Source organism: Ursus maritimus, unplaced genomic scaffold, assembly GCF_017311325.1.
Source record: "Ursus maritimus isolate PB19 unplaced genomic scaffold, ASM1731132v1 scaffold_2, whole genome shotgun sequence".
Taxonomy (NCBI): Eukaryota; Metazoa; Chordata; class Mammalia; order Carnivora; family Ursidae; genus Ursus; species Ursus maritimus.
In genome coordinates, this window is record NW_024424452.1 from 37,472,056 (window position 1) to 37,487,506 (window position 15,451).

A 15,451-nucleotide genomic window follows, 5' to 3' on the forward strand; every position below is an offset into this window, starting at 1 on the left:
GTCTGATGGCTGGCCCTGGGAGGGTGGACAGACGGACCTCTGCCTGCCCATCCTGCCTGGGCAGGGGGTCCAGATTGGGTGAGGGGGATTGGCCCATGTTGGACCCTGAAAGCCAGGCTGCGCACCCCCCCACTCCCCAGGAGATCTTGCTGATGCATTTCTTTTTTTTTTTTTAAGATTTTATTTATTTATTTGACAGAGAGAGAGACAGCGAGAGAGGAAACACAAGCAGGGAAGTGGGAGAGGAAGAAGCAGGCTCCCAGCAGAGCAGGGAGCCCGATGCGGGGCTCGATCCCAGGACCCCGGGATCACGCCCTGAGCTGAAGGCAGACACTTAACAACTGAGCCACCCAGGCGCCCCTGCTGATGCATTTCTTATTGACAGAAGAGGTGAGACTGGACAGGGCGGGAGGTGGGTGACCCTCTCAAGGTGTAGGGACAGCCACCAGCCTTGTGCTCCCTTGGCCTGGTTTCTTTCAAGTCACTTTCTACCATGTGGTTCAGAGAGGGGGATCCACTGTCCCTAGATCACACAGGCAGGAGCCAGAGGACTGCCTCATGCTCTCTGCTGCTGCCATCTTCGGGCTGCTTGCATGACCGTCACCTCCTCCAGAAAGCTTTCCTTGACATCTCCCTCCATTCACATCTGTCCACCAGCTGGCCTTTATCAAGTGCCTATTGGATGTAATTTCTCTTAGGTGCTGGGGATACACTGGTGAGCAAATGTCCCAAGCTGCCATCCTGGGTGTCCCCAGATTTGCACCCATCCCTCACTTGCCATTTGGATGGTGGCTGGAGGGAGGGGATCAGCTAGTAAAGGATCCGTGTCCCCAGCCTCATTCCCCTGCCCCTGGCATATTAGTGTCCTGCTGTTCTTGATAAATTCCTTCTGGAAAGCCCTGAAGGAGGTGTGTGTGTGTGGCGGGAGGGCAGGGGGGCTGAGGAAAGGGCATTCTCAGTAGGAGGAACAGCATGAGCAAAGGCTGGGAGGTGGAAACCACTATACCTGTGCTGGGCAGGGAGACAGAGGGGCCACCAGGGTTTCATGCTAGATTCGGAGCCCTGAGAGGTGCCTGCTGTGACTGTGGGTGGGTGCTGCAGGTGGAGTGGGACCCCACCCAGCAGAGCTCTAAGGAGAACCAGCCTGTCTGGAACAAATCCCCTTCTAAGCTAGACTTCCCGTGACCCTGTGTGTATCAGCATGCACCCCAGACAGTGCTGTGCCAACAACCCGCCTACAGGGCTCCTGGCTGAGTCTTGCCCTGACAAGCAGGTGCAGGCCTGGTGTCTGGGACCTGGGCTGGAGCCCTGATCAGTGGTCTTCACCACACTGGCTCTGCAGAGCCCTTTGGTCTAGGGCTGCCTCTGGGTGGGAGCCCTGGCAATGACTGTGGGTCATGGAGGCCCCTGCCCCTTGGAGGCACTCCAGGTTTCTGGGACTTGTCTGGATGCCTTTAGTCTCAGGCACAAGCAGAACCCAGGGCAGTGGACCCAGCATCCTCTGGAGAGATGCTGGCCTTTTGGGGGAGCCCATGCCCATGGGGCACCAACTGGCAGTGAGGAAGTCTGGGGCAGAGGTGGAGAGAGGACGCAGGTCCAATTCCCTGTCTACCCGGGACTGTTGCTCACCGAGCCCTCTTTCCTTCTCTGCTTTTCTTGTGCTGTGCTGGGGCTTCAGTGAACCTGGGGGTGCACAAAGCTCCCATAGAGTGTCCAGCGCTCAGCAGGTCCCATAACTGTGAGTGGCCCCTGAATCTCACTGCTCCCCAGCAGTAGCTCCTGGAACAGGACCTGGGCTCCTCTTTCTAGTCCCCCATCCCACCTCTCCCGAATCTTCTTATCTCCGACAGGAGCCACGTTACCAGCATCAGAGGTGGGTCCCTGACATCCCAGGGCAACGCCAGGTGCACAGACAGACGGTGAGACATGGTAGAAAGGGTCAGGAGACAAGTCTGAATGGACCCTTGGGACGGACGCCTGTCATCCCTGAGCCTGGTTCCCGGGGCTCTGAAATGGTAATCAGACTTGGCCAACCCTCTCCAGACGCCAGGGCTGTGACCCTGACGAATGGCAAGCCGACTGTCAGCAAAGCGCGCCCTATTCTCCCCTCAGACTTCCCTCGATGCCCGGGAACCCCTCTGCCGGTAGGGCCCGGGTCCACGCGCCTCCTTGATCCACGGCTGCGCCCGCGCACCTGCTGCTTCGCCCTGGTCCGGGAGTGGCGGGGATCCGTCTTCTAAGAGCGGGTCCTGGGGCAGGCACCTCAGTCCTGTCATGGCCCTGAGACCCGACCCGTCGCCGCAGCATCCAGGAGTGTAATGGTGATGACCCTGGCGTCGAGCGGGCTGGAGCCCAGGGTCTCCAAGACGGCGTGTCTGGGTACTCTCTGAGGTACCAAATTACGCCCGGGTCTCCATGCGCGCGGGCTAGTCCGAGGCGGAGCAGTGGCCCAGGGGGCGGGGCCTCGGGTTGGGCGGGGCTTCTAGGCCCCGCCCCCGCCCGCTCCCAGCCTGCGGAGTGGCGCGGCGCAAAGCAGAAGCCGGGCGCGGGCTGGCTGAGCGCGGCGCTGGCCGGGATGCGCTCCCTCCCGCAGCCCCCGTTCCAGGGCCTGGGCAGGGCACAACCCCATGGCAGGTAGCGGCGGCGTGGGCGGCGGGGCCGGAGGCGGCCAGGGCGCGGGCGCCACGCTGCGAGGGCCGCGTGCGCCGCTGCTGCTCGCCGCGCTGGTGCTCGGCGCCTACTGCCTCTGCACCCTCCCAAGCCGCTGTCCGCCGGCCGCCCGCGCCCCGGTGCCGGCCCCCGCGCGCGCTGAGCCGCTCCGCGCCGTCGGCAGCCCCCGGGCTCCAGGCCTGCCGGTGGCCAGCGGCCGGGGACGCCGGCGCTTCCCGCAGGCGCTCATCGTGGGCGTGAAGAAGGGCGGCACGCGCGCCCTGCTGGAGTTCTTGCGGCTGCACCCCGACGTCCGCGCGCTCGGCTCTGAGCCCCACTTCTTCGACAGGTGCTACGAGCGCGGCCTGGCCTGGTACCGGTGAGCGCCCGGCCTGTCCGCCCCGTCGGCTTCGGTGCGCGCCCTGGCGAGGGCTTCGAACAACAGCCTGATGCGCCCCTGGGGTCTCACTGGAGACACGGCGGGGTGAGGTATCCTGGGATCCAGGCTGAGACCAGCTTGGGTGGGGGGCCGAGGCTTGACCTCGGGGACGCGGTCCCCCTGCATTGGGTTATACGGAAAGGAGGAGCGGTCACTGGCCGGGGGCTCCCAGAAACTTTGAAAAGTCCAGGGAAAACCCTGGTTCAGGGTTAATGAGAGGTCTCAGCAAGACTGGAGGGGAGGAGTTTCGGTCCCAGATGAGTAGTTTGAAGCTAGTGGGGTTTGAGGAGCGTCAGAAATGCTTCATGCTCATCGGCCCTTCCCCACTGTCACTCCGGGAGAGATGTCTGACCTCTGGCCAGTTACCCCAAGAATTTTCCCTGTAGCCTCCTAGAAAGTGTCTGCCTCCTCCCCACAGCCTCAGTCCTGGGCAGAGGAATCCTTCTTGGTGATTCTGGGGGCCTGGAGAAAGCCTGGGCTTCATTCAGAAAGGAGGAAGAGCTGGGAATTGGGACCCCAGCCTCATGTCAAGGGCTCTTTAGCTGCCCTGCCCTGTCTATCCGGATGGCCTTGGGGTGCTGTGGCAGAATGTGGGGGAGCACCCAGTCCCGGCTGAAGCAGCGTGAGGCCCTGCCCTCTGCCCTCAACTGTGTACAAGCTTTCCATGGTGTCCTGTTCCTTCCTGCGGGAAACGAGGGCTTCCAGATGGAGAGTGAGTCACCCCACTCCCTGTAGCTCTCACCTCATCCCCAAGCTATGGGGCAGAGAGGACCCAGCCCAAGGTCACCTGGTGAATTAATGGGGAGCGCAGGGTGGCAGGACCCAGACTCTTGACTCCCTGGTGCACCAGTTTCCTCTTCCCAGATCCCCGCCCAACACAACCCACCCCCAGCCGGCCCCCACCCACTCCTATTTGTTATCTTTGCCTTTTGCATTAAAACCACTCATGGGTTTGGAGGGGCCCCAGTGAGAACGGGGATCCTAGGTCCTGAGCTCTGAAGGGTTGCTGTTGTTGGGGGTCTTAGGGAAGTTGGGTCGTGATGGGGAAGTGAGTCCATCCTTGCACCCAGTTGGCTGAGTCCCAGCACCCTCAGTGCTCAGGGAGAGACAGCTACCCAGCTCTGACAGTGCTGCAGCCTCTCTCTGCAGAGGGCGAGGAAGAGGAGGAGGGAGAGAAAGCCGGAGAGGCTGGGGGGTGGAGGATACACTGTTACCTGTAGCATACTTCAAAGCCCGCTCCTGGCCCCCATGAGCTTTGACTTCCCGAGTTGTGGGGAGGTGCTGAGCTGGGCTAATGAGGGTCTGCAACAGTGCTAGTCCCGGAGGGTTCTCAAAGAGCCTGGGGTCCAGAGGCCCTGTCGAGGCCCTCGCTGGGTGCATGCTCCGGTGCTGGGGAGGGTGGGCCCGATTTTCAGCTCTGCGTGGGGGTTCTTGGGATCCTGGAGTGCCCGAGGTGGGAGGTGGGACGATTTAGGAGCCTAACGCTGGTAGAGAAGAGATTTTCTCCTTCCTCATTTTTAGAGCCGCTGCCACTGGGGGGAGGGGTGGATGCCAAGGGTGCAGAGACCCAGGTCCCAGTGGCCTCCATTACTCCAGCGCGGTCTCTCAGGGCTGGCCAGCACTGACGCTTCACCCGTCAGTGCAGAGCCAGCAGGAGCCAGGCCGGCTGAGCTTCTGGGGTGTGTGTGCATCCAGGTGCCCCCAAAGGGGCTGTGGCCGTGTACTGACGTGTGTGTGTGTGTGTGTGTGTGTGTGTGTGTGTGTGTGTAGGGGGGCTTGCTGTGCTCACAGTTGCCCTGTGCCTCTGGACCTGTCTGTCCTTTCCACCAGCTGTGAGTGTGCAGAAAATGCCCACCCCTGCCTCAGTTTCCCCTAAAGCAAAGAGGTTGCCCCACGCCTGGGCATGGTCTGGCAGTGTTGTCTGCTCTCAGGACCCTGGGTGGGACCTCCAGCGAGTGCAGAGCCCTGTTCTGGTTGGGGAGCTGGGGCAGTGAGTAGAGGAGCGGCTGGTCCCTCAGCTGAATTTTTGGGACACCGCCTCCTTCCCCAGAGGGCTGTGACCAGTCTCATCTCAGGCAGTGACTTTGGTCCTTCCCGTGGACATGGCAGGTCCGTCCTGGGCTGTTCAAAGATGTTCCCTCTCCCTGGGCTCCAGGAAGTTCATCTCTCAGCCTCTTGATGGTCCTCCATGGGGGGGGGGGGCTGTGACCTTCAAGTGCCCCCAAACTCAGCACTTTTTCCTCACTCACTGAATCCCTTCTGTCAGTAGGTGCCAGGTGCGGGGATCCCACAAACACCTCAAAGTCTCAGTTCAGGAGGGAGTGCCCTGTCTGGGGCAGGTGGGGGCTATACTTTGACCATAGCATTTTGGAAAAGTGGAAGGAGATGGGGAGGGATGCAGCGGGGGTGGGGGGGAGACCCCCTGGCTCTGGGGGCCCAGACAGGGAATGCAGGAGCAGTGAATACGGAGTCTGAGTATGTGGGGGGAGGGATCTGGGCTTCTGTGGGACTTACCTCCTCCTGCTCACCCGGAGAGAGCCTCATGTGACTGGGGGCTCAATGCCCGCACTCCCCCCCAGCACTGCAGGGTTCCACACAGAAGCCAGGACTGGTTTCTTCTGGGTCCCAGGCCCGGCTGGATGGGGCCCAGAAGAGGTGTGGGACCCAGCGAGTGAGTGGGGCTGAGGAGGAGGGAGAGTCGCCCGGGGCTGGATTGAAGCCGCAAGGAAATGCAGACCAGATGAACTTGGGGGGGGGGGGAGTGTCCACAGAATAGCTTGTCAGATGTTTGCCGTGTGGGGGTCAGTGTCTTGCTCCTCTTCTCCTCTCCAGTCTCTCCCACCCCCCAAAAGTCCTCACCCCCACCCTACTCCATTCCCCCTGTCCTTCTTGCTTCCTCCCTTAGCCTCAGTGTGTCGGCCTGTTGAATGGGGCAGTGACCGGCATGGAGGGAGTCCCAGCTCCGTCTTTCATGGAGATGGAACAAGCCGAGTTGTCCCCATCGCTTCTGTAGACCAGCTCTGCCTAGAGCCATGTTCTGAGGGAGGCAAAGCTAGCAGGCTGTGCAGCCCACCTGAGCCCGAGTCCCTGGGGTGATATCGGGGAGCCAGCGGCGTGCCCTGAACTCGCATATCTCACCTCCAGCACCCAACAGGAGAAGCACCCCAACTCGTGGGTCTGAGCGTCTGCGTCCATCTGAACCTGAGTTTCGTTGGGGGTCTGAACGGAAGGAGGAGACTCAGGCCCTGCCTCCCAGGGGCTTGCGTCTGGGGGTCCGCTACGCTGGACAAAACCTGAACTCCACCCTGTGCGTCAGCTCTGTGGCTGGGGCCAGTGCTGGGGGCTGGGGGCCGGGTAGGGGCAGCTCCCTCCAAGGTCAGGAGGCGGGGCCAGCCGGCAGAGACCTCCCCTCCCTAGCACGGGTCCCAGCAGCCTCAGCCTCTATTGACCTAGCTCCCAGCCCTCCCTCAGGGCTGTTTGCTCAGCTGGCCACGCCCCGCCCTGCCCCGCCTCACCCTGTGCTACCTGGTTGGCAGGTGTGGCCTCGGGACCCTGCTCAGGGTACCTGGCTCCCCTGGGCCAGTGTTCAGGGTGAGCTGCCCCAGGTTTGGGGTGGTCAGGGGGCTGCCACCAGCCAACTCCCCCAGAACCTTGGGATGGGGTCGGTGCTCCCCTCGCCGGGCCAGAAATGCTGCAGCTGCAGCCTTGCGCTTTGGGGTGTAAGCCAGGTCTGGGAGGCCCAGGCAGCTGGGGTCCTGGGACCGGTCCTGAGGCCACCACACTCAGTGTTCTCCAGTGTGCATTCTGATCCATTCTGATCCAATCCAGGTCGGTGAGAATGAGCAGGGCTGTAATCAGAGGCCGGAGAGGCTGAGCAGGGGAGGTGAAGAGGGGGGCGGCTGCCCTTGTTGGGGACACTTGTCAATAATTAATGGCCTGATTGGGAATGCCATCAGCCTCTTACTGAAAGTGTGGTGCGAGGTATTACAGCGCAGGGGCCTGCGGGGTGGGCAAGGCAGTCGGGGCTGGGTGGGGCGCAGGCCCAGGCCGCGGGCCTCGCGAGAACTGGGTCTGGGGTGAGAGACCCCGCAGTGTCAGGTGTGGGCACAGTCCTACTCTGGGAGGGGGGCGGGGAGCCCACTGCGGGCCTGTGCTGGGGCCGGGTGCCCTCATGGCCTGTATCCCAGGCTGCCCACCCAAGCACCAAGGACGGGTGGGTTTGCTGGAGAAGACCTGCCGGCCTCCGAGGTCTGGGACGTCCCTGGGGGAAGGGGAGGTTAGTCCTGGGTCCCTGGGGGCCAGTACGCACTCTCACCTACCTCTCCTCACCCCCGTCGCACAGGAGCCTGATGCCGCGCACCCTGGATGGGCAGATCACCATGGAGAAAACCCCCAGCTACTTTGTGACTCGGGAGGCCCCCGGCCGCATCCACGGCATGTCCCCAGACACAAAGCTGATCGTGGTGGTGCGGAACCCTGTGACTCGAGCCATCTCCGACTACACCCAGACGCTCTCCAAGACCCCGGGCCTGCCCAGTTTCCGCGCCCTGGCCTTCCGCCACGGCCTGGGCCCGGTGGACACGGCCTGGAGCGCCGTGCGCATTGGCCTGTACGCCCAGCACCTGGACAACTGGCTGCGTTTCTTCCCGCTGTCCCGCTTCCTGTTCGTCAGCGGCGAGCGCCTGGTCAGCGACCCGGCCGGAGAGCTGGGCCGCGTGCAGGACTTCCTGGGCCTCAGACGGGTGGTCACGGACAAGCACTTCTACTTCAACGCCACCAAGGGCTTCCCCTGCCTCAAGAAGGCCCAGGGGAGCGGCCGCCCGCGCTGCCTGGGCAAGTCCAAGGGCCGGCCCCACCCCCGGGTGCATGCCGCCGTGGTCCAGCGCCTGCGGGACTTCTACCGGCCCTTCAACCGCAAGTTCTACCAGATGACCGGCCAGGACTTCGGCTGGGACTGAACAGGACAGGCCCGCCCGTGTCCTGCCTGGGGACGCTCGGGAACCTCAACGGATGCCTGTCCCCTGGCCAGAGCAGCCCATGTTCAGATGCTGGGTAGAGAAAAATATTTAAGAAATGCAGTTTGGATCTGCGTTCTTCCACGTCACCTTGAAGGTTGCAAGGTGGGGGTTGCAGGGGCCACCGTGCGGGGAAATGGTCATCACACCAGCTCTCGCTACAGGGCACTGTTCATGTGCCAGGAGTGGTCCCAACCCCAGTCCTCATACATCCCTTGAGGTGGGCAGTGAGCTTGGCCGCATGTATCAGATGAGCATCTGAGGCCCAGAGAGGTTTAGGGCCAGCCCAATGACACACAGCTTAGACCTGGTGATTCTGGGCTCTCTGGTCAGCCCTGGGATGCTGAGCTATGTTGTCCCCATGTTCTGGGTGAGGACACTGAGGCCCTAAGTGGCTCACTTGATGCCTAGGGCAGGATTAAAGTTGGATCTGTCCAACTCTTAGGGCTATACCCGTGACCTCAGCTAATTCCATATCTTCATGCCTACTGGGTGCTTCCTTCTGGAAATCTGGTGAAATTGCCCAACAGTGAGTGTGACTGGCAGGGGTGGTGGTTCTAACAGCCTCCAAGCAGCCTGGACAGTCTGGCGCTGCCCATCAGGGGCCACGCCCAACAGGCCACGCCCACATCGCTGCTCCCACCCTCCAGACCCTGCCGGCTCTACAGGACTCGCTCACTCAGTGGGTCCCACCCAGTCCCCCAGGCCCTGGATGCCCCAGTTCCATGTGTGACAGGCTCTCTCCCCTGGGGGATGGGCAGGAGGGAATGCCCATCTGCAGCCAGCTGCCTGCTCTGCTCCTGACTGAGGCCAGACTTGGCGGTGCTACGGTGCCCTGGCCACCCCTCTGCCCCTGGGAGTGCGGAGGCCCCTTCTGGAATGACTGTCAGCTGCTCCCAGCCACAGTGCTGCCCGCCAGGTGTCCACAGACTGCCCCAACAAAGGCCTCCAGGGACCCTTAGGCCCAGGCCTGACATGCCCGGCTGTGCTGGGCCCTCCCGGGACGCTGCTGCAGCCTCTCCACCCGAGGCCTCCGGTCCAGAGCAAATCCTTGGCCCTGACGTGGCCTTTCCACCCCGGGGTACTTGCAGCAGCTGCGTGTCCTGGGCCCCAGAGCCGAGATGAGGGAGGATTTCCAGGGGAGCGGCAGCGCCCTTTTCTGGCGGACTATGAACCAGTGGCCCCCCCAGGCACGGTGGCTACTATCTTTGCCACATGACCTGGAGAGTGGTATGGGCCTGGGGTCAGCTGATGTGGGACAAGAGGTGCGATAGGAAGTGGGGAGGGAGATGGGGCCTCTGTCCTCTGCAGCCTGGAGCCCTGCCCCTGTTCCTGCCGGTTCTGGGCCCAGAGCGCACTCCTGTCTGGACTGTCCCGAGGGGCCAGCACTGTCTCTAGGCTCTGCCATCGGGGTCAGGCAAGGGGCAGGGCTGGGGGCTGCTCCCGAGAGACCTTGCTGGAAATGTGGTGGGCAGATGTGGGTACAATGTTCCTGTGGCCTCCTCCCCAGCTCCGACCTCTGATGTGGGTGCGGGGGGGCTGGCCCAAGTTGCAATAATGATGAGGAGGACGGAATTCCTGCTGGGTGGCAAGCACTGGGCTTGGCGGCTTGGCCCCGTTCCCGGGGCTGTGGCCCCACTTAGTGACTGTGTGGCAGCCTGCCATGGGCAGGAGGGGAGGCAGGAGCCTAGTTCCCAGCCTGGTCCATGCCTGTTTCTCCGTCTTCCTGGACACACCCTTGTCCAAACGTCTACCAGCTCACTCCTGGACGGCTCCAGGACACCGCTTTTGTCCCCCTGCAATGAGCTTCTTAGCTTGCCCGGCAGCCAGAGGTGTGTCCTCGGAGTAAACCAGATCCCACTATTTTAAACACTCCAGTCTTCTCCCCCCACCCTCATTGCCTCCAGAATGAAGACCAGATGCCAGACTGCAGCTGAGCAGGCCCTCGGGGGCCGGCCCCTGCTCTGCCAGCCCGCACGCTCCTCTCACTCGTGAGCTTCTGCCCCTGCCAGCTCCTTCCACCTGCCGTGGCCCGGGTCCCCTTTGCACATGCTGTTCCTTCTGCCCGGAATGCGTTTCCCCACAGAAGGTGCGGACGGAGGGGGAGCTGGCCTTAGAAAGGGGCGGCTGTGCTCTCACACTGGGCTCATTCCTCCCTGCACTTCGCGTCCCTTTCCTGAGCTCACTGTCATGACCCACTTTTCCCTTCCTGAAGCCTCTTGGAAGCAGAGCTGTGGGAGCCACTAGTCTGTCTGGCTTTGGTGCCCAGAAGGCAGACTGGAAACAGTGGGGAGAAAGGGTGGACTGGCTCGTTCCGGTCATCGCCCTCCCAGGGGAAACGGGGCCTGGCCTCAAACGCCCAGAGCCAGGGGCCCAGCTGGGGCTCAGAACACACTGAGGCAGATGTGGTGGGTCCTCCCGGCTACGTGTGGGGGTGGGTCTCTGTGGGAGAGTCATCGGCCTTTCATTAAAGTCCCTAAATTGTTTCCCCAGCTGCTCAGTGGGTTTTCCATGTTGGAATGTTCCAGATGGGGAGAGAAGTGCTGATTCAGTTACCTTCTTCCTGTTTGGGTCCGTGGAGGAAAAAGCGCTGGGGACTCCTTCTGCACTCCTCCTCGGCCAGCCGGACTGGGATGGGGTGGCTGGGAGTGGGAGCCCCAGGCCCCCGGGCCATGTTGGTAGAGGCTGGGGGCCCAGCAGGACAGGCAGGTGCATCCGGTCTGGGTGAGGACAGTGATCTTTACCCCGCGCCTTCTGCCTGTGGCCACTGGGAACCCTGAGCAGACCCTGGCCCGAGCGGCCTCCATGCCAGGCTGGAGACGGGAGCTTCGGGCCCTGGATCTGCCCTTCCTGTGGGCTGGGCAGTATGTCCCCATGATGAATCTTCATTCTGGATGAGGAGAGGGGACCCAGAAAGTGCCAGTGGCGTGCCCTGCCCTCCTCCTTATCCTTGTACCCACATTGCATGAGTGCTTGCCAGCTACCAGCCCGTCGCCATCTGTGGGGCCTGTCTCCCTCCCTCCCCTGGAGGATGCTGGGAGCCCATCTGCAGTCACCTGCTGACTCCTGTCCTCCCGTGAGGGGGTCCCTGTCTCCAGGGCTGGAGGGCCTGCTTGCTCCCCTCCCAGGCTTCTAAGACTGGCTGCAGGGCAGCACCAGGTGTGGGAGGGGCGGCTGGAAGGAGGGGTACCATTTTGGCCAGAACCTGTAAGCTCCTTTCACCCCAGGAGCAGGGGTGCTTTGGGGAAAGGCCTGGTCCTCCTGGTCCCCGTAGCTGGTCTCCATGTCGCAGAGTGGACACTCCTGGGACCCGTCCTCTCAGCCAGATCCAGAGGCCCTTCCCAAACTGTAGATGTCCTCTTTCCTGGGAGCTCCTTGTTAGTATTAAGGAGCTGCTGGTCTGAGCAGGACCATGCCCCGCCCTACATTGCCGCCAGGATGGGCCCAGAAAAGCATGCAGCCCCTCGTGCCCACGGAAGCTGTGCAGTAAGGGGCTGGGAATTTGCTGACATCATGAACCCTGTGGTCCATTTCTGTGGGACTCTCCCTTTCTAGAAGTTTTCTCTTAAATTGGCCAGGGCTGACTCCTGAAGACTCTGTCCTTGGGGGAAAAACCCAGGCCAGAGGGCAGGTTGGCAGCCAGGGGGAGGCTGGAACGGAGGGACAGGGCCTCAGGACCTGACGACTCCGTCCTGCCCCTCTCAGCCCTTGTGAGGCCAGGGTGGGGCGGGGGGGGGCGCTCTAGCAGGAAGCCCCCAGCTCCTGCGGCCCCCGGTCCTTTGTGCTGCTCTCCGGGCTCTCTGGTTCCAAAGTCACTCTTTCTCTGTTTCCTACGTGTCTGCCTGCAGCCTGCAGGAGCCCAGCTGTGCCTGGGCAGGGGGCAGCAGGGCCCTGCAGGTGCGAGGCGGGCAGGCAGTGGTCAGGGGACGGAGGGCTGCTTAAGAAAAACCACGAGTGTGAAGCAGGCCCTTCATGTGTGTACCCGGAAGGTTTACAGACCCGTGTACTGATGAGAACGCGCACGACGTCCGCGGCCGCAGGACTCACAAGAATAAAAACCACCCAGCGTCTGTCCACAGAAGAACGGATACACAGAACGTGGTCTCCTTGTGCACTGGGCTCTTCTTCAGCCACGGAAAGGTGCGCACCACAGCGTGAACGCGTCTTGGCGACAGCGCGTAAGTGAGAGAAGCCGACACAAAAGGCCGCTTGTCGTGTGATTGTCTTGATGTAAAACGTCCAGGATGCGGAATCCGCAGAGACAGAGAGCAGAGTGGTGGTTGCCAGGGCCCAGGGAGGGATGGGCACAGGTTTCCCTTTGGGGCGGTGAACACGCTTAGGAACTAGATAGGGGTGCTGGTCACACAGCACTGTGAAGGTACCACATGCCACCGAATGGTTCACTCTAACGTGGTGATCTCCTTAAACGTGAACTTCATCTCAATTTTTTTAAAAAAGGACTTCCGTAGAAAACTCTGGCATATCGGGATGGGTTATTTATTCTCCCAGGACATGAAGGGTTCATTGAGGAGGGCCCACCACGGATGAAACCGGAGGGACTTTCAGGGGCACAACAGTGAGGTTTCCCCCTGTGAGGAGCGAGGGGCGGCTCTGCAGCGGGGGACCTGGGCTGGGCATGTGTTTGCGGCCCAGGGCCCCCTGGCAGCAGCCCCTCCTTGGCCCCTTGCTTGGGGAGGCCAAGCTGGCAGGGGCTGGCCTTGCCCATCTCACCTCCTGTGCACCCCTGGGAGACCCCGGGCTGCTCTCAGGACAGAGCTGGTGAGTGCGGGGGTTCTTGTGGAATAATCCGGGGCACAGCCTGCACCGGACAAGCTGGCTTGGGTAGAAGAGGTTTGCTCGAAATCCCAGGTGGGGTTGAGGGTGGGTGTGCTGGGCACGGCCTGTGTTGACTCCTGGAGCCAGTATGCTGTGGTTCAGAAGCAGGGCCACCCTCTGGACAAGGGGGTCAGGCCTGCATCTCCAGACAGGCTGTGGGCAGGGTCTGGCCGGGAATCCCTGACGGTCTGGCTCGAGGGGGACTCCAATGACAGCAGGCCATCAGTGCTCAGGAGACCCTCCAGATGCCCGCTCACCTGTTGGCCACCCAGCCTCGGGGTGACGGCCCTGCCCTTGAGCCCTTCACCCCTGGGACGTCTGGCCCCACCTTCAGAAATGGTGAGCGTCCTCTAACTCGACCCCCAGCACGGGCACTGCCCAAATTTCCAGGCACAAGAGGCTGGGGACTCTGCTCTCCCTCAGAGCCAAGCTCCTGGCTTTGAGGCTGAGAGATGTTTTTATACTGCTTCGTCTGAGCCACGTTGCATGTGCTTTTTGCCGGAAGAGCTGTATGCAAAGTCAGTCAACCAAGACAGTGAACGCAGAACTGTTGCCAAGAGGATTTCCTACTCAAGGATCCTGATGAAGAGGCAAGTTGACCCTGGGCAGCGAACAATCGGAGATCTTGTTCTTGCTGCCTCTCTGCTCCCGGCCCCCCGCGGCAGCCCCAAGCACCGTGGATTGATAGTCACCCACGGGTCAGACCCTGTCGCCTTCTTTCGGCTTCCAGGAGGGAGGACCAGGCATCTGTGGAGAGCCCGTCTGGAGACATAGCCTTCGGCCAAGCACCGAACAGCAAGCTCGTGTTCCACGAGAGGACGGGAGAGGGAGTGACCCTGCAGGGGCGAGTCGTCTGCCAGCCACACCACTCTGTTCGGGAAAAGCGTCTGGAAGCTGTCTGGACTGGGTTGAGGAGGGGGGTGAGGAGCCCCCTTTACACAGGATGGACGGTGGGGGGCGGCTAGTGCTTCCATCGCTGGCTGGTCCTGCGGGGGGCAAAGTAGGGAGACACACAGGCTGGGAGGGAGCATTGCCGGGGTGCAGATCGCAGGCAGGCCCGGAAGAGCAAGAAGAAGGAAACTGGGCTGCCGTTGTGCCTCAGGAGTCCACTGCCTGGCATGATGTGCTCGGAGGAGCCCAGAAGTCTGGGGACTCAGAAAGAAAGGGAAGAAGGAAAGGAGGCAGAGGTCAATGATGATAATGCCCTCTGGCATTTCCTGCGCCCAGAAGAACGTGTGAGAACTCAGCGCAGGGCTCACACCAGGTAGGCGCTCATCAGTGTTATTCTATTTCTCCACCAGGTAGCTGTGTTATAAACCCCATTTTCCAGGTGGGTAAACCGAGGCTGTGTCGGGCCTTGTGTGATGGGAGCATGCACACCTCGGTTCACCTGCTCACAGCTGAGCCGCGATGCCCGAGCTGCAGTGGGAGGGGTTCATGTGGGCACCCCTCAGAGCTGTACCTCGGCTGGACAGGTGTGGCCGTCACCTGGGGCCTTGGTGTTTCAACATGTGATTTTTGGGGGGCACACGTAGTCCCTAACAGGGGGTCAGGAAGGCAGGGGCAGAAGTCACAGCGACCCCCTTGCTGGCCTGGCGGAAAGCTGACAGTGTGCTGTGAGCGGCTGTGGGCCCCGGCGGGAGGACCACAGGCTGCCTCTCAGAGCTGAGAGTGGTCCTGGCCCAGCGAGCAAAAAACCAGGGACTTCAGTCTTACAAATGCAAGGAAGTGAATTCTGTCAACAACTACGCAACTGGAGACCTCAGACGCTACCCTGGCCAACACCTGGATGGGGAACTCGGGGCTCCCGACTCACGGAAGCAGTGAGGCCGTATGTGGGTACTGTGCTAAGCTGCTGAATTTGTGCCCATTTGTTACACAGCGTCGGAAACTAATACAACAGGGTGGGCCAGCCAGGAAGAATGTTCAGGAAGCAAGGAGCCAGGCTCAGACAAGGTTCATGGCACCTTCACTGTCTGGACGGTGAGGTGTAGAGAAGGATCCGGAAGCTAGAGGATGGTGGTTCCGTCAGCACCAATGGCTCCTGCCTGTGGGCCCAAGTGGGTGGGTGGCTCGCCTAGGTCACCTACCCTGCCACTCCTCCCCAGAAGTGTTGGGAAGGCTGGGTGCCACTCTGGGTGAGACTCCGTGGGGTGCGGTCTGGTTTTTATTAAGTATCATACACTCAGTGTTAATCCCAGCCAGAAATGAACATTTACTCCCTGACCTGTGTTAAACACAAGGGCTTTAAGACGCAGGTCCTCAGGAGCCCCCGTCCGCACAACAGAGCCTGGGCTCTGGAGGACGGGGAGGGCAGGGGAGGACGTGCCAGTCCTGACGGCCCCCCGGAGCTGGCAGACAATGGCGGGGCAGCCGTGAGGGGTTGTGTGCGGCCCCGGAATCTTTTCTGGGGACGTTTCTAGTCCTGTGACAGGCTCGGTGTGGCTAAGGCAGCGCTGACTTGGGGCCCGAGGGCCCCAGGGTCAGATGGGTTTAGGGACTGGTGGCCTGT

The 15,451-nt window shown here is 61.7% G+C and overlaps 1 protein-coding gene across 3 annotated transcripts; it reads left to right on the top strand.

Annotated features, from left to right (window-relative positions):
• The first annotated feature begins 239 nt into the window (after nt 1–239).
• HS3ST6 (heparan sulfate-glucosamine 3-sulfotransferase 6) lies at nt 240–8,166 on the top strand. Of its 3 annotated transcripts, XM_040635543.1 has the most exons (4): nt 240–390; nt 1,851–2,015; nt 2,999–3,138; nt 7,431–8,166. In XM_040635543.1, the coding sequence occupies exons 1-4, from the start codon at nt 367–369 to the stop codon at nt 8,044–8,046; spliced, it is 945 nt and encodes a 314-aa protein (XP_040491477.1). In that variant the 5' UTR covers nt 240–366; the 3' UTR covers nt 8,047–8,166. The 3 variants fall into 3 exon arrangements, with proteins under 3 accessions (XP_040491477.1, XP_040491476.1, XP_040491478.1); XM_040635544.1 differs by lacking the exons at nt 240–390; nt 1,851–2,015; nt 2,999–3,138 and adding exons at nt 3,469–3,800; nt 6,233–6,395; XM_040635542.1 differs by lacking the exons at nt 240–390; nt 1,851–2,015 and having other exon boundaries at nt 2,628–3,028.
• The last annotated feature ends 7,285 nt before the right edge of the window (nt 8,167–15,451 follow it).

What these genes read in the sequence shown, in the direction of transcription:
- HS3ST6 (XM_040635542.1), top strand. Translation starts at nt 2,628, where the DNA reads ATGGCAGGTAGCGGCGGCGTGGGCGGCGGGGCCGGAGGCGGCCAGGGC. An exon ending in CGCGGCCTGGCCTGGTACCG is followed by an intron (nt 3,029 to 7,430) that starts GTGAGCGCCCGG and finishes CCCGTCGCACAG; the next exon opens with GAGCCTGATGCCGCGCACCC.